The 24,109-nt window shown below is 42.1% G+C and overlaps 1 protein-coding gene across 6 annotated transcripts; it reads right to left on the bottom strand.

Moving 5' to 3' along the window:
- Nucleotides 1-10,275: 10,275 nt before the first annotated feature.
- LOC139368444 (zinc finger protein 740-like) lies at nt 10,276-21,546 on the bottom strand. Of its 6 annotated transcripts, none has more exons than XM_071107340.1 (7): nt 21,289-21,313; nt 20,019-20,181; nt 19,430-19,651; nt 18,848-18,988; nt 18,564-18,690; nt 14,922-15,040; nt 10,276-13,589 (listed from the first exon to the last, which is right to left on the bottom strand). In XM_071107340.1, exons 2-7 carry the CDS (start codon nt 20,061-20,063, stop codon nt 13,404-13,406), a joined length of 840 nt encoding a protein of 279 aa, XP_070963441.1. In that variant the 5' UTR covers nt 20,064-20,181; nt 21,289-21,313; the 3' UTR covers nt 10,276-13,403. The 6 variants fall into 6 exon arrangements, with proteins under 6 accessions (XP_070963441.1, XP_070963440.1, XP_070963443.1 ...); XM_071107339.1 differs by lacking the exon at nt 21,289-21,313 and adding an exon at nt 21,458-21,546 and having other exon boundaries at nt 10,279-13,589; XM_071107342.1 differs by lacking the exon at nt 21,289-21,313 and adding an exon at nt 21,458-21,537 and having other exon boundaries at nt 10,279-13,589; nt 18,564-18,687.
- Nucleotides 21,547-24,109: the final 2,563 nt, after the last annotated feature.

The raw sequence follows: 24,109 nt of genomic DNA on the forward strand, positions 1-24,109 counted from the left end.
GTCAGATCAGAGGAGTTTGATAACACTGACCCTCGGTCTTATTAAAGTAGAAGTAAAAATGGGGAATGGGCATGAAAATCCAAACCGAAGCACCCTTTCTTAGCAAGTTTGTGTTTCATAGAACAACAGGCCTGAAACCTGCTAGTGAGGCCTTATAAGCCTTGACCCAGACATGATTGTCCTTTTTCTTAAGATGTTTGCTTATTCGACCTTCTCAGACACAATGCCGCTGTTTTTGTCCCATCAATTACAAGGCTCGAGCCCACCACACACTCCTGGCTGTTTTACAGCGTGTTATGTACAGCGTGTCAACCGTGGCGTTTCAGACTATTATACTCATTCCTGTATAATTAATATAAATTACCTCTACGGCGTTTTACGATGAAAGATAATTATCTGATGAAAGATAGCCGTTGACTGCCCCAAGGTGCTGCCAGCCCTCCCGCCGGTGGAATATCTGGTTGGAATTGAAGGGACGGCAGGACACACACACAGTGACTGGGACAGATAGAACATCTAGATGACGACTACCTGCGTGAATGGCAATGCAGGAAGTACCAATGTGTGTTTTTGTGCGTGCGGGATCCATTTGAGCTGTTTCCCTCCCTCCTCTGCTGGGTGAGGACACGGCGAGATGAATCGACGCACCTACGGCAGTGCTGCTGTCTAGATCTACTGCTGTCTATAACCTTGTCCTCTTTAACCTTCACACCTCCTGATTTCCCTCCTGTGAAACCACACACTGACTGGGACATGTGCTATAGGTTGAGCTTCAGTATCAGCAAACTGGTTTGATATTGGGAGTGGCGAAATAGCATGGTACCGGTGATGGGGACACACCTGTCAGTCATGGCATCTCTGTATCCACTTCAACACAGTAAAGAGTGGTGGACTTGCTAGCAAGACAATAGAGGATCTGACTAGAGGGTCCGTAGGTCAAAGCCCATAATTGTTTCATTACCCACACTTCCTCTTCCTCGATCACTGGTATACACCAACGCTCAAACATCCACTCCGCTGCTACTGTAGCGTCCACAATGTGATCATTCAGAAGACGTTGTTGTTTTTTATCATAGGGTAGACTGACGCGCCACACAAACCAAACATTTGCACCCCTATTTGTCTGCCTTCAACAGAATAATGTAGAAAAATAGAGTCATGAGCAACATTTCCTCAATTTAAACCAATCAGAAAATAATTTATAGGCACAGACTGTGTGAACGAGAGCTATAAAGGTGTGTGTGTATGGAGGGGAGCTGGGACTGAAAGCATGGATGGAGGAGGGGTAGTAAAGGGGTCTTGGGCTGGTCTCTTCTCAACAGCATCACTACAGTATGACATGCTTTATGGCTCTGGTCGCCATGGTGGCCCTCACAGGGGCTGTTTATGGATTCCCATAGAATAGAAAATCATTGCTGCTTTGCTCTGTGGAGTAGCCAGCCAAAAACAACACCACCATCAGAGCACAGACCACAGCACTTTCTCTCTGCCCCGGCCCCCTCAGCCATAACTCAGCACACGGTCTGTTTTTGCGAGAGAAAACAATTATTGTATTCAAATCAATGCCATAAGATGACGATAAATCACTGGTGCAACTGTTTAATTCCGTGTTGATGTATGATTTTTTTTAAATGTCACAAGGACCGTAGCTGGTTTGTTAGCTGCTGTTGATCCTTTCGGTGGGAAAGTTAGAGGTTTGTTAGGATAACGCTTTTTATTTCTCCCCCCATCATTGACTAACTTTTGCTTTTACACTAAGCTATTTATCTATCCTTCATCATGTTTCATTTGCTTCTCTAACTTGGTCATATAAATATTCCAGCACCTTGATAGGTTAATGACATGCATTATCCAGGGTGTAGTAAATGGGGGAAAAAAAGACTTCAACTTGGCTTGTCTTCTCTCCGCCTTTGTCCTACCATTCCTCTATGCCTTTTGTCCTACCATTCCTCTATGCCTTTTGTCCTACCATTCCTCTATGCCTTTTGTCCTACCATTCCTCTATGCCTTTTGTCCTACCATTCCTCTATGCCTTTTGTCCTACCATTCCTCTATGCCTTTTGTCCTACCATTCCTCTATGCCTTTTGTCCTACCATTCCTCTATGCCTTTTGTCCTACCATTCCTCTATGCCTTTTGTCCTACCATTCCTCTATGCCTTCAGCAGTTTTACTTTTGGCAAATGGTTTTCCTTGTTCCTCACTGAAAGTCTGTTCTCAATTTTTTTTAATAGTATGTTATGTCCGAACACATGTGAAATGTGTCATACGAACACATGTGAACCCTCAGATGTCATTCCGCACAAGGCTGTTGATGTGGGAAGAGGACTTGCTAGTTTATCTCTATCTGTCTGTCACTCTCTCTCTTTGTGATTTAGAAGCATAATGAAATCCCTTCAGATCCAGGCCTCTGTCTTGCTGTGCTGTAGTGCCCAGACGACAACCGCTCTTCCTTTGGACCCGCTGACTGTAGCCTGCTGCAGAGAGCTGGAGGGGGGGCCACATCTGGTCAGCCAGAGGCCTCTCTGAGCAGAGCGTGCAGCTCACAGCTCCTGACCCCTAGACCCGGGGCAGTCTGCCTCCAGCCATTCAGTCCCACTGTCTGCCCTCATGCCTCCAGCTTGTCCCAGCTTGTCTGCCCACTGATATTGCTGTTTCATGGCTATCAGAGCCAGAGGTGAGTGTTATTGTGACACAGTCAACCTACAGTTTGGACTGGAGGAGTTGGCTAGTGATGCAAAGAGAGGGTGAAAAAATAATTCCCATAACTCATTTTCACTGCAGACATCAGACATACAACCGTCTGTGGTGGCAGTAAAGGTTTATGGGTGTTTTTCCTGGTGTTATCCAACTCCAGTACCATCCCTCGGGGGTGGGGGGACGACATATGTTTCTCCTCCTTTGTGGCCGTGTTTAGTCTTGTTTTTGTCATATTCCTCTGTCTGCCCTCTCTATGCTCTTTTTAAGTTTTTTAAACAGTATGTTTTGGATGTGACTTTGAACATGGCGTGGCTAAAGAATGGGAGGGAGAAAACAAGCGTTTTATTCTGTGGCATACTGCTGTAGCCTTCAGTTCACCCACCCCTTCTCCCTCCCCTCCGCCCGCTGTCATCTATTCTTTCTCTCTCTCACTTTCTCCCCTCGCTTCCTCCCTCCCCACGGATTCCCCAACCACACCACAACCCCGTTAACAGACATACGCTTGACAGATTTACCGCCGCCGTCTTTCCATTGGCCGCCAGCGCGACGTGTGATTTAGTGCCTTGTCCTGATTGGCCCAGGCGTGACAGGGCAATTTATGGCCGTGCTGTGATTCGATGCCAGCTGCCTTTGAAGTGAGTTACAGCTCTGTCGCTTATAGGACACAGAAACGGTGTCAGGTTTCAGTCATAAAATATTATCCCTGAAGGGAGGTGGTGCTGCCTGCTGGATAACGCTGCTGGACTGACGTCACCATAGGGGAGGAGAGACCCAAGCACTAGCCTACTAGTAGAGAGTCGCAGAGAGAAAGACGGATAATAGGAGAGACCCACTCCTACTAGAAAGAGTCACACGGAGAAAGAGGTCAATATGAGAGGCAGCCCGAGTCACACACACACACACACACACACACACACACACAACTGCTCCACCATCATCATTGAATTGTGTGTGTGTGTGTGTCCTGTCTGTCTGTAGCGACTTCATCAGATATTTATTTCTCCAGCAGTATACCGGTATCATAAGGATCAGTAACTGCCTCCTCAACCATCCACCCATCTTACCCCGTCTATCCCCGGCCCATACATCCTGTAATCAACGAGGCAGAATTATATCACTTTATTATATATCAACACCTATAATAAGACTTAAAGTGGCAAACTAAATCACTATAGCATCACTGATCAACAGACGCAAACTGCCAGTCATTTTGAATCCCTGTCTATCTGCCCACGGGTACCGTATCTCCTCCAATCAGCGATAAATACAGTTTGCGCGCTACACATTATCTATCTACTGCCTAGCTATGTTTCCATCAGCTAGACATAAGATGACGATAAATCACTAATGCAAATGTTTAATTCCGTGTTGATGAATGATTATTATTATTTTATTTTTTTATGTCACAAGGACCGTAGCTGGTTTATTAGCTGCTGTTGATCCTTTCGGTGGGAAAGTTAGAGGTTTGTTAGGATAACGCTTTTTATTCCATCATTGAATAACTTTGCTTTTACACTAAGCTATTCATCCATCCTTCATCATGTTTCATTTGCTTCTCTAACTTGGTCATATAAATATTCCAGCACCTTGATAGGTTAATGACATGCATTATCCAGGGTGTAGTAAATGGAAAAAAGACTCCAACTTGGCTTGTCTTCTCTCCGCCTTTGTTCTACCATTCCTCTATGCCTTTTGCAGTTCCTATGCCTTCATTCTATCCCGTGGAGGTCCAAAGGAACCCATGGCCTGTATTCATAAAGCGCCTCACAGTAGGAGTGCTGATCTAGGATCAGGTCCCACCCATCTCTCTGACTCTAATATTTTTTTTGTATCTTTAAAAAAATGTTAAAACATACAATCTACCTGCAGTGAAACCACTCAACATTTACATTACATTCAGTTCTCTAATCGTCTCACGTCCAGAGCGACCCACAGGAGCAACCAGGGTCAAGTGCCCCGCCCAAGGGCACGTCGCCAGATCTCCCACCAAGCCAAAACGGGGTCCAGAACCAGTGGCTTCATCTAATTCATTATGATCCAAAATACAAAACTGATCCTGGATCAGCACTCACTACTCTGAGTCACTTTATAATATTAATAATAAATAAAGTTATTCTAATTTATGAATATGAGCCCAGAGTGCACTTTTGTACCGGCAGTGACCCGTGAATATCTCTAAGGGTAAATGGTAAGGCCGCCCCTGTCTATCAAACCCCAGGGATTCATGCATCATTATTCACCTGATATCAGATCCCTCCTCACTCCTTCACCTGACACTTACAGGTTAGGTTGGTCTGCTCAAGTGGAAAATTGCTGGAAAATAGAAAGAGAGAGAGAGAGAGCATGAGAGAGAAAGAAGACCTGGACAACTGCAATGTAATTGCATAATTCCTTGAGAGAGAGACCGGGATATGAACTTGCTTAGCTCGAGGTTAGTACATGGCAGACGCAGACTCGCTGTTGCTGTGCTGTGTTTAAAAGAGAGAACCGGTTCTGCACCTAAACAGCATAGCTCCTCGCTTCTGTGTACTCATGACTGACATTTTGACCACATATGGGCAAATGATACGTCTAAGTATCTTATTACAAATACAAAATATCCGACCGATCAATGTCTCAAAACAAAATAAAAGACACTTGCCAAGTATTGTATCGAGATAAAATACAAGGGGCTTTTGCAAGCAAAGTATTGTATCTACATAAAATATATTGTTGCTATTTTCATTCAAAATATATAAAAGTAGACGCCTTAACTACAACAACATTCTCAGTAATGGTAACAATTTTTTATTTATTATTATTGCTATGACTGTGATGTTTTTTTTTTTTTGATCGACCTTACTTGAATGCACTGACTGTAAGTCGATATGGATAAGAGTGTCTTCTTAACGACCAAAATGTAAAAATGAACAATTGCAAAGCACACTGGGTATTATTATTGGCCTTGTTTCGCAGGCAGAGTTCATTAGAATAATACCCAGCATGCTTGCAAGTGTTCATTTTGACATTATTTTACATTTACATTTTTGACACTCATAGTGCCATCAGACTTCTGATTTCAATGCAGGGTGAGCTGCTACACATTTTTATTTTAAATACAGGTCTCGAAAAAGTATCTTGATACAAATGAAATTGGATTGTATTTCAGGCCGGTGAAATAAAAATGCCTCAAAAGTAATTGAAATACGTATTTCAAATACATGTAACAGAAATACTGCCCATCTCTGATTATGACAAGACAGCCTAATCATATCAAAAGCGTATAATAGTTATCAAGTGAGCATTAAAAAAAAGATATGTTGCCACAATGTGTAAGGTAAAGCGCTAAACCTTTTTAATGTTCTGTTTTTGATCGCTCCCATCCGCCTCGTTGGGTTAATATGCCATGATTGTGTCATATCTCCATGCGCATCGATTTCAGAAATGACTAAGTATGTCATACAGGTTGATTACAAACAGGGCTGGAATATTGCTTTAATAAATCCTCCGCATGACTTCAGCGTGTCAGAGCAGAGCAGTCAAGTGATCAGACAGTCTCTCATACCAGGGCTTGTGTCTCAAATGGCCCTCTATTCCATGTATAGAGCCTGGTCAAAGGTAGTGCACTAAATAGGGAATAGGGTGTCTTTTGGGATACGCCCCCAGAAGTCACACTGCTACAGCTGAGCCTAGAAGTTGAGCCTGGAAGAAGCCTTGTTAAAATTCTCCTCTATGGTGAGCACAGATTATGGAGACTCGTATTTCATGTGCAGCATATCTATGACCTGTACTATATATATATATTTTAAACTTTATCTAACCTACTTCTTGGTCCTAACTCCTGACATACTGTTGCTGTAACAGATTTAGAGAGGCCCTTGGTGAACTCAGAGTGACTAAATATGTGAAGGGCCTCTTTAGACAAGCAAAATATGTGAAATGACTTTTTAGACCAGAACAATATGTATTTAACTAGTCTTCCTGACTTGTGACATACTGCACTGTAGCTAACAGGTTTAGGGCTGTATCCTGACTTGAGAGCCGGTGATTACATTTTTGCCCACGTCTCCAAATGAATGATTTACACACAAGTCTGAGTATTGCCTGCTTATCTCAACTCTGAGTTGGGCCCTTGAGAGACTTTTTGGAGATCTCAGAGTGACTTACGTAAATAGAGACTAGTAGTGCAGACTACAGCATGCTGACTGGGTGGCAGTGACGCCCACCCATGATGTCTTGGCTCGATATTCCCTGAAGAGGGACCAGCCCCGCCTCGCCGGCCTTGACGGGTCCCAACGAGCTGCAGATTAATGGGGTGGTGGTGGCGTGGGGCCACAGTGGGTTAATGTAGCTGTCTGTCCCAGCTAAACGCCTATAACTCTCTCCAGCCTCCTCCTGTCTGCAGGGGGCTGGGGTGGCAAACCACTCACTGAGGCACCCACCCATGTTGTCTTGGTTTGGAAAGAAAGGAGGGCTGGACTGGGCGCCGGCCTGGAAGTGGTGTCAATCCTATGCAGGGAATGTGAATGACTATTGAACCAATACAACACCAGATCTCCACTCTCTCAGCATGGGGGTGGACAGAAGGGGAAAACATGAAACTTTGTTCTAGTCTGTGAGTCTCATGGGTTAACACATGAATATGCATGATTTGGTGTGATAAACATGTAAGTAGGCCAATCGTGTGACTTGTTTCATCGTTCAAATCCCTAGTCACTCATCATATGCTCTGATGGTGACAACTTCTCTTCCAGACTTGATCAGATGGGACAGGAGTGTTGAGGAATGGGAATAATATGCTTCAGCTAATTAATCTTGAGTGTTACAAAAATGTCAAAAAGCAGCTTATCTGGTGGTAAACGAACTGTAAATTGGAACTTTTTTTTTTCAGCTTTTGCTTATCGTCCCATATAAAATAAATTCTATAGTATCACAGCCAGGGGACTTTTTAGTATGTTTTTTTTTAATCAAGTGATTGCCTGTGCAAAATAGAGCTGCGTTCTATCTGTTTTTAGTAGGAAAAAGATGCATCTAAAACAGTGGAGGCTGCTGAGGGGAGGATGGCTCATAATAATGTCTGGAAAGGAGCGAATGCAATGGCGTCAGACACATGGAACCCACGTGTCGGATGTATTTGATACCATTCCACTAATTCCGCTCCAGCCATTACCACGAGCCTGTTCTCCCCAATTAAGGTGCCACCTACCTCCTGTGATCGAAGTCTTGTTACATTTTGGTAATTTTGCTGACGCTCTAATCACACCATGGGGGCAACAAATTGTGAACTGCTGTAAAAAAAAAAAAAAAAACTTTTAAAAATGGCACACAAATGTGTCTTGTTACAAAAAAACATTGGATTCAGGCCAGCAGTGAAATACAAATGACAAAATATTCCAAACTAATTGAAATACATATTTTACAGGATTATTGCCCATCTCTGCATTTACCCATTAAACCAAATGAATACAACTATTTGGAAGCCATTTTGTCTATCACCCTTATGCAGTAAGTCATAAGATGGCTGCCATTTTAAGGGTCCATTCTTGCTTTCCTGTCCCAAGAGAGTACTTCATGCTCACTGATGTCTTGGGTCCTCTGAACAGCTCTTTTATGGGTCTATTATGCCTCTGTGTTATACTCTGTATAAGGATTCAGACTTTCATATATAATTAATTTCAGAATAATTGCATTCAGTATTTCAGAATATAATATTATTTTGGTGTTCATGAAAAAAAATTATTGTTTTCACAATTTCTTTATGCAGAGCTGTTGGGATTTCAGAATTTATGGAAAATGCCTCCTGGTAATGGAAGTGTTTCTGTACCTGTTTACTAATAGGCTGTCATTTGAGAAGCTTTGGAAGGTTGTGGTTTACCTTCAGAAGCACATCATGATATAAACCATGCTTTACGACTTGGTCCTCATTTATAAACCAATTGATCTAACACACTTTTAAGTGCCTAAGCCTGCACTCTTGGTTTCAAGGGACAAGGTTTGTCACTGGGTGGCTACACCGCCGGTATGTACTAGGTAGTAGTACCTGTGTGTGTAGAGGTGGTGTACAACGGGCGTTGGGGTTTGGAGTAACGAGCACACGTGAATATTTAATGAAGTGTGCACACACGTTTAAAAGGTACACCTCGCTCTGTCTGTATGCTGGCTTAAATACCAGAGCTAATTAACACAGAGGTGGGCTGTCATGATGAATAGCAGGGAGGGCGCGCGCACACACACACTCTTCCACGGCATTCACACAGAGCGGCTGTACCATTTATTAATCAAACATGAAATGAGGAGAGAGGAGGAAAGGCTCTTGGGTCGTGCACCGTGGGGAGAGGGAGATATTGTTGGGACAGAGGGTTTCAATCATTGTGTGTGTGTGTGTGTGTGTGTGTGTGTGTGTGTGTGTGTGTGTGTGAGAGAGAGAGAGAGAGAGAGGTATTTGACCATAGACAGGAACCAAACAGGGGTAAGTAAAGAGACCGAACCCTGGAAAAATACAAAATAACCACAGATATTTTTGTAACCTGAAAACCTCTTAAAATAACAGAGATATTGACAGATTTACATTTGGTTATAATTGTTCATTTGTCTTCGGACTATCCTTAGTGTGTAGGGCCCTAACAGAGTAGCAGTAGAAGAGGGGCCTCTGTCAGGTCAGCCACGCCTCACTCGTCTTGCTGACTGGGTGATAACGGATAACAAAGCAGGCCTCAGTCTCTGCGTCCCAAACGGCGCCCTATTTCCAACATAGTGCACTACTTTTGACCAGACCCAATAGTGCTGTCTGTAGAATGATTTCAAACCTAGATGATTTCAACACTTTCTGAGATTATGGAGTGGTATCACCCCCTCTCTCACCTCACTTAAGGCAGTACAGTGTTAAGTGCTGTGGCCTGTGGGGACTGTAAATCAGGGGTGGAGAGGGAGCCGATGTCTCCCCAGGGGCAGAGCACACGCTCCCTGGCCTGCAGTCTCCAGTGTAGGCTGATCTAATCCAGCTCATCTTCCTGGAGGTTTAATTACAACGCCTGGTCAATTAGAGGGAGGATAGCTCCAATACAAAGGGGAGAGAGGTTTGGAGAGGAAGGGATGGCCCAAAACAAGAGAGGGGGGGGAGGTATAGAAGGGACAGACCCACTATGTAGCCTAGTGGTTAGAGCATTGGGTCAGTAACCGGAAGGTTGCAGGATCGAATCCCCGAGCAGACAAGGTAAAAAAACATCTGTCGTTCTGCCCGAGCGAGGCAGTTAACCCACTGTTCCCCGGGTGCAGAAGATGTGGAAGTCAATTATGGCAGCCCCCTGCACCTCCCTCATTCAGAGGGGTTGGGTTAAATGCAGAAGATGCATTCAGTTGTACAACTGACTAGGTATCCCCCTTTCTCAACTAGATCATGTTGCAAATAGGATCAAAACCTGACTGCTGTTGGGTTGCAATCAGACATAATGGCTGTGGATAGAGCCTCCTCTAGTGGCGCCTCACGGTCACAGCTATGTAATATCGTTGTCCAGATATGATTTGGAGTCCATTTCAGATGAACCAGTATGGCAATAAACTACAATTCTCTAAATCATTTGAGAAAGCATTGACAGTACCAAATGTTTAAAAAGAGAAACACGTTTATTAAAGCTTGAGGCCCTAGTTTTTCCATTCACTACAATGTTACTGAGTCAACTTTATTTTATCACAACTTTACTAGGATTGTGATGACAAAGTTATTTTACTTTAAAAAAACTAATTTTATTTTTTAAACAATTTGTACTAAAAACATTTATACAATATCCCTTCATTTTGACAATCACAGATGCATGCAAAACTACTAGTAATAAAAAAGTTAATTATGACTGCTACAGTAGACAGGCACTAGTGGCAGTTCTGCCTCTACTCCTAATTTAATTTTAAAATATATATTAACTTAAATTAAGCAGTAGAAAACTAACTGGCTTTAGTCTTTGTAAAGGGCCACCAACTCCTTTGACACGACTTACAATCTGACTGTGATGCGATAGTAACTACTTGTCCTCTATAGAAAAGATTCTCGGTCTAAACAGATAACTGTTGTATCTCCTATATTTTGGGCTTCCTCAATCCAGTGTTTACAGATATAGAATGTCAATGATAGCTTGGTCCCAGATCTGTTTGTGCTGTATTGCCAACTCCTATGGTCATTGGTATGGCAATGACCACAGGAGTTGGCAAGCCAGTACAAACTGATGTGGGACCAGGCTACCATAATGGAACCGGAGATGCTCCAATAAAAATGTGAGAGAAAAAAAAAAAACCCAGTGGAACTTCTGTTACCATGGATGTCCACTGAGTAGAAATATACTGAATTCTAAACCGACCCCTAGCACCTACTGTTTAGCCATTCCTGTAGGTCTGAGAGGATTAGACTAGATGGTATTACCATAATACCATATTATAATTTCTCTCCGATCTACAGGAGTGCCTAGGTTGTAGGGGATTTGGATTTCAGAAATGGTAATCTTCACTTTAGATGCTAGAGGTGAATAAAGTGAGCTCTAATTATTGGGAGTGACATTTGTTGTTTTCGCATCTTTACTCCAGCACATTGGATTTGAAATTATACAATGACTATAAGGTTAAAGTGCAGACTAGGCTATCAGCTTTATTTGAGGGGTTTTTCATCAATTTCGGGTGAACCATTTTGAAATTACAACACTTTTTGTAAATAGTCTCCCCATTTTAGGGGGCCAAAAGTATTGGGACAAATAGTAAAGTTTAGTATTCCATATTCCTAGCACGCAATGACTACGTTAAACTTGTCACTCTACAAACTTGTGTTTCAGATTATTTTGTGCACAATAGAAATTAATGGTAAATAATGTAGTGTCATTTTAGATTGTGCCTCTAACTTTCTCACTCATCATTATTCACGATTCATTCAGGATTATCCGCAATCATGGTAGCATCCACATCAATGTAGGTGTTTCGAAACATTATTTTCTTATTTACAATAACTGACTCCAAAATGACACAATGCGTTATTTACCATTGATTTCGATTACAAAATAATCTGAAACAATCAAAACCAACAGCAAATGCATCCAATAAATGTGTAGAGTCACAAGCTTGATGCAGTCATTACATGCTATGAATATTGGACCAAATACTTAACTTTTGATAACTTTAATACACATACTGTATAAGTGAATTTGACCAGAAAATGCTGTAATTACTCAACGGCTCACCCGATTTGGATGAAACTAAAGCTGACAGTCTGCACTTTAACCTCGTATCATTCCAATCCAACGTGTTGGAGTACAGAGCGAAAAAAACAAAAACTGTCACAACACTGAGCTCACTGTAGAAACATCAACATGGTATGATATTATAGAGGAAGCATTTGTTCACAAACTGTCAGAGCAGGTCAACTGTCCTGCTTCATGAGATTACCTCTTCTTTAAAATAACACCAGAAATATAACAAGATGGATCGACATACTCAGGACATTTGATAACAATGAAAGACAAAAAAAATACCTATTGATACTCTTCATAGAGTCTGAATGAATATAGAATAGGCTTACATGCACAGATGTCCTTTGAGATAAGACACCTGATTATTCACAACAAAGAAAGAAACACGAGATCACTTAGAATACTAGAATGGACATGAGTAATTTCATTTCCATGGTCACTATCCCCAAAACGGTAGCTATGTGAGGTTCTAGAGTTAAACATCTGACCAGTGTAGCAAATTAGAAAGTTAGATATCTTTAGACAGAATTGAGTCAAACATAACAAGAACTGGATGTATGTAAATGACACTAACAACGAAGAACAAGAAATGTGTCAACTACCCAATGATCTCAATATCAAGGTAGGGTCAGCTAGTTACACAGGTCTATTAGGCTACGGCCATTCACTAACAAGTCAAACCAGGAACTGTTAAGCTAGTAGTAGTAACAGAACCAACTTGAATGAATCTGAGTGGTTCAAGGCCACAAGGATTTGTGTGTTCAACATTTTCCTTCAAATACTTAATAATGTCCATAGTATGATGTGCTTGGCCACTGAGGCTGCTAGTGGATCAGGAAGAGTGTCCTAGGATACTGATCCGTATTGTCCAATGGTAAGCGTACACATACAATCAAATGGTTAAAAAAAAAAAAAAAGAAGAAGAAGAAGCAAAGCCAGTTGTTCATATTGGTATGACCAGACCAACCTCACATTAAAGGGCTTTCCAGGCAGGAAGTGGCGGTGGAGTTTCCCATTCAATGGAGCTAGGGGGTGGGGGTGGGGGATTCTATCCAGGCGGAGCGGTCAGCAGTGCACGTGAAAGCTGCCTTACGGAGATAATAGGAATCTGCTCGATTTCGCCGAACTCCACTCTGAATTTTCTCTTACTGTCTGGAAAGAGCTTAAGTCTCCAGTCAAAAAAAAAAACACTTGTCCAATTGAGGCTAAAACATGTCAGTTAATGAATTCATTATTGCCGTAGTAATATGACAGCTTGCCCAAACTCCTCCCACCCCACCCGAGGTCTCGTCTTCCCCTTCTGTTAAGTACCATGTACGTAACAATACAACATTTATTTAAAAAGTTATTACAAAAGTAGAAAATAATCCACTATCCCATCAACAGGATATGAGCTAGTTGGTGAGAACAACTTAAGGTTTGGTGTCTTTGTCTTAGCCAGGTTTATCTGGGCTGAGGGAGGATGCAGCACTGCTGTCTGTGAGTTAGTCAGCGTTTAAAGATCAGACAGCCAGACGGCTGCTCTGCTGCTGTAGGGGGCTCCAGGCAGCCGTGTGCCCAGGTGCATCCTGGGAGTAGGCTCCTCCTCTGCCCTCGCAGGAGAATGACTGGTTCTCCTCCTTGGGAATGCTCCTTCCCGCCCCACACAGACGGCGATGACGTAGCAGACGGTCCGTCCGCGAGAAACTCTGGAACCGGGGCAGAGGGAAAGCATACAAGTAACCACAAATGATGGGAGTCAGTGTAATGTACGTATTGTCCCCAAACCCTGGACCATGTTCAGTAGGCAAATGTTGCAGATAGAAATGTCATGAATAGAGCCGACATGATTCCATATTCTACAGAACATATTTCTATCTGAACGTTCCACAAAGTTGTGCCTTGCTGAGAGTGCCCCAGGTGTGTGTATGTATACTGAACAGAAATATAAACGCAACAGGTTGTGTTTGTCCGTTGTTTCATGGGCTGAAATTAAAGTTCCCATAAGATTTGTTCGATACGAACAAAAATGGTATTTCTCTCAAATTACGTGCACAAATTTGATTATATCCCTGTTAGTGAGCATTTCTCCGTTGCCAAGATAAACCATTCACCTGACAAGGTGGCATATCAAGAAGCTGATGAAATAGCATGATCATTACACAGGTGCACTTTGTGCTGGGAACAAAAGGTAACTAAAATGTACACAACATAATGCCACAGATGTCTCAAGTTGAGGGAGCGTGCAATTGGCATGCTGGCTGCAGGAATGTCCACCAGAGCTGTTGAAAGTTAATTTCTCTACCATAAGCTGCCTCCAATGTTATTTTAGAGAATTTGGCAGTATGTCCAAACGGCCTCACAATGCAGACCTGACTCAATGGCCACCTGCACGTTGGAGAAGTGTGCTCTTCACGGATTAGTCCCAGTTTCAACTGTACCGGGCAGATGGCAGACAACGTGTATGGCTTCTTGTGGGCGAGTGGTTTGCTGATTACATTTTTAACATTTCAAATTTGATGTCAACGTTGTGAACAGAGTACCCCACAGTGGCAATGGGGTTATGGTATGGGCAGGCATAAGCTACAGACAACGAACACAATTGCATTTTATCGATGGCAATTGGAATGCACTGAGATACCTTGACGAGATCCTGAGGCCCATAGTCCTGCCATTCATCCACCTGATCAACTCTATGTGAAGGTGATGTGTCGTGCTGCATGAGGCAAATAGTGGTCACACCAGATACGGACTGGTTCTGATCCACGGCCCTACTTTTTTTTTTTTAAATGTATCTGTGACCATCCAATACATCTCTGTATTCCCAGTCATGTAAAATCCATAGATTAGGGCCTAATTAAATTATTTAAAATTGACTGATGTTCTTATATGAAATCAGTCAAATCTTCTGTAAATCAGTCAAATCTTCTGTAAATCAGTCAAATCTTCTGTAAATCAGTCAAATCTTCTGTAAATCAGTCAAATCTTTGAAATGGTTGCATGTTGCATTTATATTTTTGTTCAGTGTAGATCTCGCTTACCTGATTGCAGCGATCACACTGGTAGGGCTTCTCTCCACTGTGAACTCTCTTGTGTCTGTCCAGGTGGTATCGCTGAATAAACCGCATGTCACACACGTCACACGCAAATGGCTTCTCCCCTAAACAACACAAAAACACTGTTCAAAACTTAATGCTATAGATTGCATTTGATGGATTTGTACCTTTTGGGGGTGGGGGGGGCTTACACCCCCCCAATTTCTTTTTATAGCTTTTTATTTTTTGTTACATTCTACACACAGCACTTTTTTTACACAGTAGTTACATAGCAAAATATATATAGTTATTTGATATACATTTTTACATCTGGATAAATAGTACTTAAACACATCCAGTATACATTATACACTCAGTGGCTAGTTTATTAGTTACACCCTGTTCACAAAAATGGTTCACTCCTACAGACAGTGAGTCACGTGGCCGTGGCTTTCTATATAAAGCCATCAGACAGACATCGAGGCATTCATCTACTGTTCGATTGAACGTAAGAATGGGCAAAACGAGTGACCCAAGCGACTTTGAGCGTGATATGATCGTCTGTGCCAGGCGCGACGGTTCCAGTATCTCAGAAACGGCCAGCCTCCTGAGGTTCACACACGACAGTGTCTAGGGTTTGCCAAAAAATGGTGCGACAAAACATCCAGTCAGCAGCAGTCCTGTGGGCAGAAACAGCTTGTTGATGAGAGGTCGAAGGGGAATGGCAAGAATCGTGCAAGCTAACAGGCGGGCCACAAACAGACAAATAACAGAACAGTAAAACAGTGGGGTGCAGAACAGCATCTCGGAACTCATCAGTCCTTGTCACGGATGAGCGAATGCAGCAGACGACCACACCGGGTTCCACTCCTATCAGCTAAAAACAAAAAGCAGCTCTAGTGAGCATGCAATCACCAACACTGGACAATTGAAGAGTGGAAAAACATTGCCTCGCCTGACAAATCCCAGTTTCTGTTGCTTCATGCTGATGGCAGCATGAGACCATGGCACAATCCATGCTGGTGTCTACTAGAGGTTGACCGATTAATCGGAATGGCCGATTATTTAGGGCCGGTTTCAAGTTCATAGCAAGCGCCGATTTTGCCAATGTTTTATTTTTTATTTTTACACCTATATTTAATCTTTATTTAACTAGGCAAGTCAGTTAAGAACACATTCTTATTTTCAATGACGGCCTAGGAACGAGGCAGAACGATCTTTACCTTGTCATCTCGGGGAATCCAATCTTGCAACCTTACAGTTAACTAGTCCAACGCTCTAACCGCCTGCCTCACGAGGAGCCTGCCTGTTACGCGAATGCAGTAAGCCAAGGTAAGTTGCTAGCTAGCATTAAACATATCTTATAAAAAACAATCAACGACTGTCATTGCTCCAATGTGTACTTAACCATAAACATCAATGCCTTTATTAAAATCAATACACAAGTATATATTTTTAAACCTGCATATTTAGCTAAAATAAATCCAGGTTAGCAGGCAATATTAACCAGGTGAAATTGTGTCACTTCTCTTGCGTTCATTGCACGCAGAGTCAGGGTATATGCAACAGTTTGGGCCGCCTGGCTCTTTGCGAACTAATTTGCCAGAATTTTATGTCATTATGACATAACATTGAAAGTTGTGCAATGAAACAGGAATATTTAGACTCATGGATGCCACCCGTTAGATAAAATACGGAACGGAATAAACGTTTTGTTTTCGAGGTGATAGTTTCCGGATTTGACCTAAGCCTCGTATTTCTGTGTGTTTATTATAGTTAAGTCTATGATTTGATATTTGATAGAGCAGTCTGACTGAGGGGTGGTAGGCAGCAGCAGGCTCGTAATAGTCAAAGGTATATGGTTTAGAGAGAAATAGTCGACGTGTTATAATTCCTGTAATAACTTGCGGCTGAACTTGAAAGGGGTTCCTTCGTTATTTTACCGTTCATGTCTTCCATAGAGAATGTCTTGATCTACTTCCAATAAGGTCTGTGTTTTGTTCAGGTTTAAACCGCCTCGGCATTTTGATACCCGTGTAAATCTCACTAGGATAAGGTAACGTTTGTCAAAATATTTTCATAAATCCACTCTACAAAAAAAATGCATCTTCGCATATATTTAGCCAATATTGATCAGAGTTACCTTGTCCTATGGATATCTACACAGTTATCAAATTGTCAAGGTGGTGTAAGTCTACACGAAACACAGACCTTATTTTAAGTTAATCTAAAAAAATATCCTATGGAATAAATGAATGAAGGAACCGCTTTTCAGATTTTGCTAGGTGTCGTCATGGTAGTCAATTCTTACCATGTCCATTATTAAAATAGGATTTCCTGCATATAGAAATTACAGTTTTTGTTTTCAACAGTCATCACAGGTAACTTAAACTCTATTTTTATTCAAACAGTTGAGAGTATTTGTCTCCTAAGCAGACTCTTCAGTATCATTGTCACTTCAGAGCTGTGTGTGTGTGTTTTACAGATGGCAGAGAAAAGCAGAGCACCAGTGTGGGACTATTACATGGAATTGGCACCAGGGAAAGCAAGGTGTCTTATTTGTGATAAAGATGTAAGCATGGGGTCAGCAACGGCTAAATCAAAAAATACCACCAGCCTGTGGAATCACCTTAAGAACACCCATCCAAAAGCCCATATGTATTATATTAAGTTAAAATAAAAAAAGTGTTCATTGTTCATTCAGTATTGTTGCAATTGTCATTATTACAAAAATGTATATATATACACACACATTTAAAAAAAATCGGACGATTAATCCGTATCGGGTTTTTTGTGTCCTCCAATAATCGGTATCGGCGTTGAAAAATCATAATCGGTCGACCTCTAGTGTCTACGGTACAGGCTGGTGGTGTAATTGTGTGGGGAATGTTTTCCTGGCACACGTTCGGTCCCTTGATACCAATTAAGCAAAGTTTCCATGCCCCGAAGAATTCAGGCTTTTCTGGAGGCAAAGGGTGGTCCGACCCGGTACTAGATGGGTGTACCTAATAAACTGGTCACTGAGTGTATATCGATTTTTCAGTCATAACTATTATAGATCGTGGGCTTTTAAAAACCACCCCTTAGCGGTTCTCAGCCCACCCATCTCCCTAAAGCACCCTCTTGTGATTTCCATGTGCCATATATTTGTTTCAACTGCGCTGTGATGATTCACATAAGTTCTGAACCTTTCTAATCACATAGTATCCACAGATTGCAAAATTAAAGATAAATAGTTTTACTGTTTCCACTAGCACTTAAAATTAGGGCCAAATTCGAGCAGGCTCAAATGTTATTCTCAAATTCGAGCTGGGTCGAGGGAACCCCGGGCCAGAGCAGCTCAGTTTCACGACTGGTCGGGCTGGTGACACCGTTACTATGCAACCACCAAGCGGATCACTGCTGGATGCTGACAACGTTTAGCTAGCTCGTCTGGGCTTGTTGCTGTTAGCTAGTACATGAACAAGCAGTAGTAGTCAGACTTGACAGGAATTACCACCATAGCTGGATCCTTCAAGGAAAAATAAAACATCTGCTTTTATTTGTGAGTCGTGCACGTTTCTCTACTTTTCTATGACTAGTGTTATAATTTAACACATGTTATGAGTATTCCTGAGCAAGGAAGGGGAAACGTAATGCGATACAAACCTGTATGAGTGAGAATGTGCCGCTTCAGGTGGTAGCTACTTCGGAATGCTCCATAGCAGTGCTCACAGATAAAGTTCTTCTGTACTTGTGAATTGTGATCATCACCGTTAATATCCATCTCCACCTGCTGAGAAACACAATGAGTTTTCAAAATATTACAACTTGTCATATTATATACACACACAATAAGTGTAACGCTACAGCACACGCACACACTTCTGTCCTGCAATTGTATCCATCGTTGTAAATTCCATTTCCCCCACTCTCACATAAACACAACTTACCTCCACTTTCTCTCTCAGTTTGTTGGGTGTGGCTGATTTTCTGTGCTTCTTTTTTGTCGGTTGTGTATTCTGGCTGGCCTGCATATCTTTCTCATCCAGCAGCCTGGGTGCGTGACACGAGTGTCCATCCTTTCTAATAAACTATCGAGAGGAGAGACGGTTGATAATTCATATGTTTCTAACGTACCAGCCAAAATAGAGCTCCTCCTTAGACGTGTATTCTTTTTTTGTTGTTGATAGATTTACTATAATTACACACTACCCACAAGACAGTTATCATAAGCATTGCTAACTGGCTATACAAAGTGATAGGCAAACGCGCGCATACACAGACAGGCAACGTTGCTGGAAATTAATCGCCAGATATTGTGTTATATTTGGATTTTTAAGCCAATTGTGGCTAACCAAGGGTGGGATAATGAAAATGTGGCTGTGATTGGATAGTATATGGGAGCTTGCAGTGTCTGATACAGTATTTGTGAGATTTGTTTATGACAGTTTGCGGTTGAACACATGAAAAATGTACTTTCAGCATTGTTCGGCGAGCTGCTCATAGTCGGGCTGCATGTGTCTATTTCTCACCAGGGGTGGGCAGCTGACTCCCAAGGGCAGAACCATGTGGCTGTGGTGGGACTGGTGATTGTTGTGGTGTGATTGGTGAGACTGCTGCTGGTGGCTCTCAGGGTTGTTGATGTCCCTCTGGCCCTGGTCGTGCTGTGACATCTTCTTTTGTCCCCCAGACATGTTGTTGGCCTGCATCAGGGCCATGCTGGACAGCACCGCCTCACAGCCCAGCAACCCAGCCTGGAGGAACAACACAAACAGCAGTTCAGTTTGAGAGTAGTATGGTGGCCTAGGATTGTCATCAACTCAGACTGCAGGAACTACACAGGACAAGCAGCAGCTCAGAGTCAGCATCAGGGTCAATGTCAGGGCCACAGTCTCACGCATAAAGGCTGACACGCAGGGATTGCAGATGGTCATCCACTGACTGTTTTCAGACTATTTTTGGCCTGGTCTGTCAGGCCTCTAATGGAAAGACTCAGAAAAAGTGAGGATGAGAGAAAGGCTTCAAGCCATGAATGTAATGGAATTGTGGCACAAAGACGAAAAACAAGAGACAAAATAAATAAAAACAAAAATGGAAAGAAGAAAGGAGAATTCAACTGACCCATTTCATGTGGTCTCGAACTGAGTTGTTGGGATGGTGTGTCATCGCCGGTGCGTGGATTGAATGCGTGTGTGTTTGGGTGTACAGGGGCGCATCAAGGGGGTTCACTCAGGATGAGGGGTGTGAGAAGACTACACCCACCCAAATCATCAGGTGGCAAAGCCTGGAAATAGAGGGTTATTGTGAGGCCAAATTATTTGACCATGACTACTGGTATTCAAATTCAGGCCTAATATACCTAATAGAGTGTAATTTGTTTAATTATTAGGGGTGCTTGGTCATTTCTCATCCATATATTTATATGTACATATTCTTATTCCATCCATTTACTTATATTTGTGTGTATTAGGTAGTTGTGGAATTGTTAGGTTAGATATTGCTGCAGTCAGAACTAGAAGCACATGCATTTCGCTACACTCGCATTAACATCTGCCAACCATGTGTGTGACCAATAAAATGTGATTTTATACATTTGGCATGGTCAACAAAGAAAGTCGATATCAGGCTTGGAGACAGCAGCCCCAATGGTTTAGTGTATGCCTCTTCTTCCCATGGAAAACAAAAGATTATTGTCAAATATTGTTGCAATGATGACAGAAATAAAGCTGGAGGAGGACGATAAACACATTCTGTTCATGAATATGATCTGGAAAAGGGGTTATGATTCATGCATGTGCAAGTTACTCAAGATACCGTTCAATATTGACCCAAGTATAGGCTAATGATATGCAATCACATGTTAAGAGTCAAGTACAAAAACAAACAGGAAAGCATAGTTTACCCTATACACACAGTTGATCGATCATCGTGTGTTCCCTCTACTCTACAAACATGTACTCTAGTCTCCATGCAAAGTGCCCGCTTAAGTTGCCTAGAAGTAAGGGGCTAAAGCTGCCTGGAAGTTGAAGGGCTATCTACCTAGCTTGTTAGAGCTCACGTCAAATGCATTATTATTCAGTGCCCTTAGACTGCACTGCTCTAGTTAACTACAATAATGTCTGAATACTGAGCGAGCTCAACGTTACAGAAGGAGCTAGCTACCTAATTAGCAAGCTAAGTTAGCTGGCTAACGTTAGCTATTTAACCGTAGCTAGACATCTTCACTGAGTGTTCGAGGCCAAACACCAACACATAGCTACGGGGTAACGTTAGCTAAGACCATGAGTGAAAATATTGTTTGGTTAAATATTTTAAGAATTAGCGATCAATGCGGTAACTTATGGGGTAAAGCAAGGGTCTGCTTAGGTGAAGCTAGCGCAAGATGACTCACTGGTTGGGTACCCCCCTCAGACAACACAACAACAGCCATGCAGGGCGTGCGGGTTGAGCGCCGACTACAAACTGTCATAACTCTCATTGCCTTACAATTCTGGGAAATAACTTATGCATTGCAACTCTATAGTGGCTTTGTTGGGAATTACATTTTATAATGGGTTTACCTTAGGTTTGTTTGAGTTTTGCAGATTAATATTTCTTGTCGGAGTTCCAATTTTCTCAGTTTACAAACACAGGAAACTACACCGGAAGTGTTCCCCGGGGAGACCGTCCACATTATGAGTTTAATGACGCATGATATCGGCCATGTTGGTAAGGGAAATATAGGGGGCTTGCTATTGCGGCGGATTGTTGGAAGACCATAGTCAGTCTGGTGGAAGTCCTCTAATCACCCACATGGTTGGCTGCGTTTAGCTACCAGCGGACACTTCATAGGGATTACCTATGAGCTATCTAGCTAGTTACAGAAACTTAATGTTCATATCATAACATATGTTATGGTATATACTACAGGTATATTGCTGGAATGTAGAGACAAATTAAAAGTTATCTTCACTGTCCAATTAAATACGTATTTAGTGAAGCGAAAACGTTTAATTTGTCTCTAAACTCCAGCATTTTGGATTTGAGATCAAATGTTTTACAGAACGTCACCTTTTATTTGAGGGTATTTTCTTACGTATCTGTTTACCATTTAGAAATTCAAGCACTTTATGTATCTGCCCCCCCACGCTGACACTCAACACTGGGGCCCCTCAGGGGTGCGTGCTTAGGTCCCTCCTGTACTCCCTGTTCACCCACGACTGCATATTTTCTACTCACTATATATAATCATGTTATTTTCTACTCGCTATATATAGTCATGTTATTTTCTACTCGCCATATATAGTCATGTTAAGGAAGCATTTCACTGTTAGTCTACGAAGCATGTGACAAATCAAATGAAATTGTATTTGACAAGCTTGATGTAGTCATTGCGTGGTAGGAATATGGAACCGAATACTAAAAACGTTTTAATGAATTTATAACACTATAAGTGAATTTGTCCAAATACTTATGACATCTTCAAATGGGGGGACCAAATGGAAAAAGTGCTTTCCTTTCTAAACGGTAAAACAGACATGAATGAAAATGCCCTCAAATCTAAAATGCTGCAGTATAGTTTTAGCTTCACTGTCCAAATAAATACATAGGGAAGTGTACATGGTATGTATGGTATATATATGCATACATTGCTCTCTCCTACTGGCTAGTGTAGAGAGCCTCCGTAAGGAATCGTCCTGTTAAGGCATGGTAATCCACCCCTGCAATGAGCTGATTGAAGAAATGCGGATGATCTGGAGAGTGATATGCTCTTTACTTTATTTAGTGCGTGCATTCAGGACAGTTCTAAGTGATTGCCTACCAAAAATCAACTGTAACCAGAATCACATTCATCTCCCTCTGTCTATGTTTCCCTGTGGGGTTGGGGTAGCTCTGGTCTAGGGCGTTAGTGCGGCTTGCTTATTAGTGAAGGAAAGCTCAGCGATAGCAAACCGCCCTAACACCCTGGACCAGAGCTTGGGCTGGGGGGGGGACTTACTGGTCTTGACGCTGTACTTGGCTACGTCCCGTACTCTCTGCAGCAGCTGGTGCTGGGACTTCCCTGTTCTCTCTCAGAGCTCCAGATCCAGCAGAGCAGCCAACTCCTCCGGCTCCCGCCACTCACACACCTGTAGCCCGGGTATAACAAGCACAAGAAACCCCTGAAAATACAGCACTGGGTAGTGTGTACCTCCCAAGGTTTGATTGTAATGCAAACAATCAGGTGGGAAGATATCAATTAACTTACCGGTACTAGCCCAATGGCCAGTGGTTCCTAATTGTTTTTGCTAAACTATTTTATAATTTCTGGGAAAAAAAGTTTTTTAATAGAAACTTTAACCTTTAATGTCAATTATCTAAAAACTTGTAAACTCAAGACCCTATTTTACATAATCTAAGGTTTTTGTGTTGTGTCCCGCCATCGGTTGAGACACAACATGCTCTTGAATACAAGGTGGGTGTAATTGAAATAATATAAATATAGTTCATAGAATGGACCTGTAATTCAGACCACTGTCATTTAGCTGGTACACCATTGAAATGAAATCATTTTTTATTTAGAAACAAAACATTTGAAGAAATAATACAATTGTTTGACAACACTGTAAGCTTTTAAATGATCTCAAACTCAACCATTTCTCTTTTCCAGTGATGAAGACATGGATGTCTCATGGTATGGTGGGGTATGCAAATTCGGTCAACTTTGATCATCTTTATGTTTTGGCATTCAGGTCCAAAAAGTCACTTTCTGACCACTTCACCCAAGGGCAAACATGTATGGAAAGTTCTTTTTAAATCAGAAGGGATGCTGTCAAAAAGGGATTGATTTCAAATGGACACAATGCAGGGAGGTTACAGTTTAGACAGATGGAGTCATTCTAAAGTGACTGCGTTGCCATGAACTATCAGTGCCTGATGGTCGTTGTTAGACAGACAACTATATAAGGTGAAGATAGGATGTGAGACCTTCTCATTGATGTCTGTGCCCTTACACAGCACCTCCTCCATGAGGGCTTTAAAAGCCTGGGTTAGGAAGTGCTGGCCCTCTCTGTGGTCCAGAAGTGGTTCATTCAGGCACAGCAGATCATTGGGGGAAGGTTATGTAGTTATCCCATAGTCTAATGAAGGAAGATGATGAGAGTTGAATAGTGACGTGGCGATCAGATGACAGTATGACGCTAAAATACAAACACAAATTGAAACCAAACACTCAATAATTGAAATCAAAAAGG

The sequence above is a fragment of the Oncorhynchus clarkii genome, chromosome 16, assembly GCF_045791955.1.
Source record: "Oncorhynchus clarkii lewisi isolate Uvic-CL-2024 chromosome 16, UVic_Ocla_1.0, whole genome shotgun sequence".
Lineage (NCBI taxonomy): Eukaryota > Metazoa > Chordata > Actinopteri > Salmoniformes > Salmonidae > Oncorhynchus > Oncorhynchus clarkii.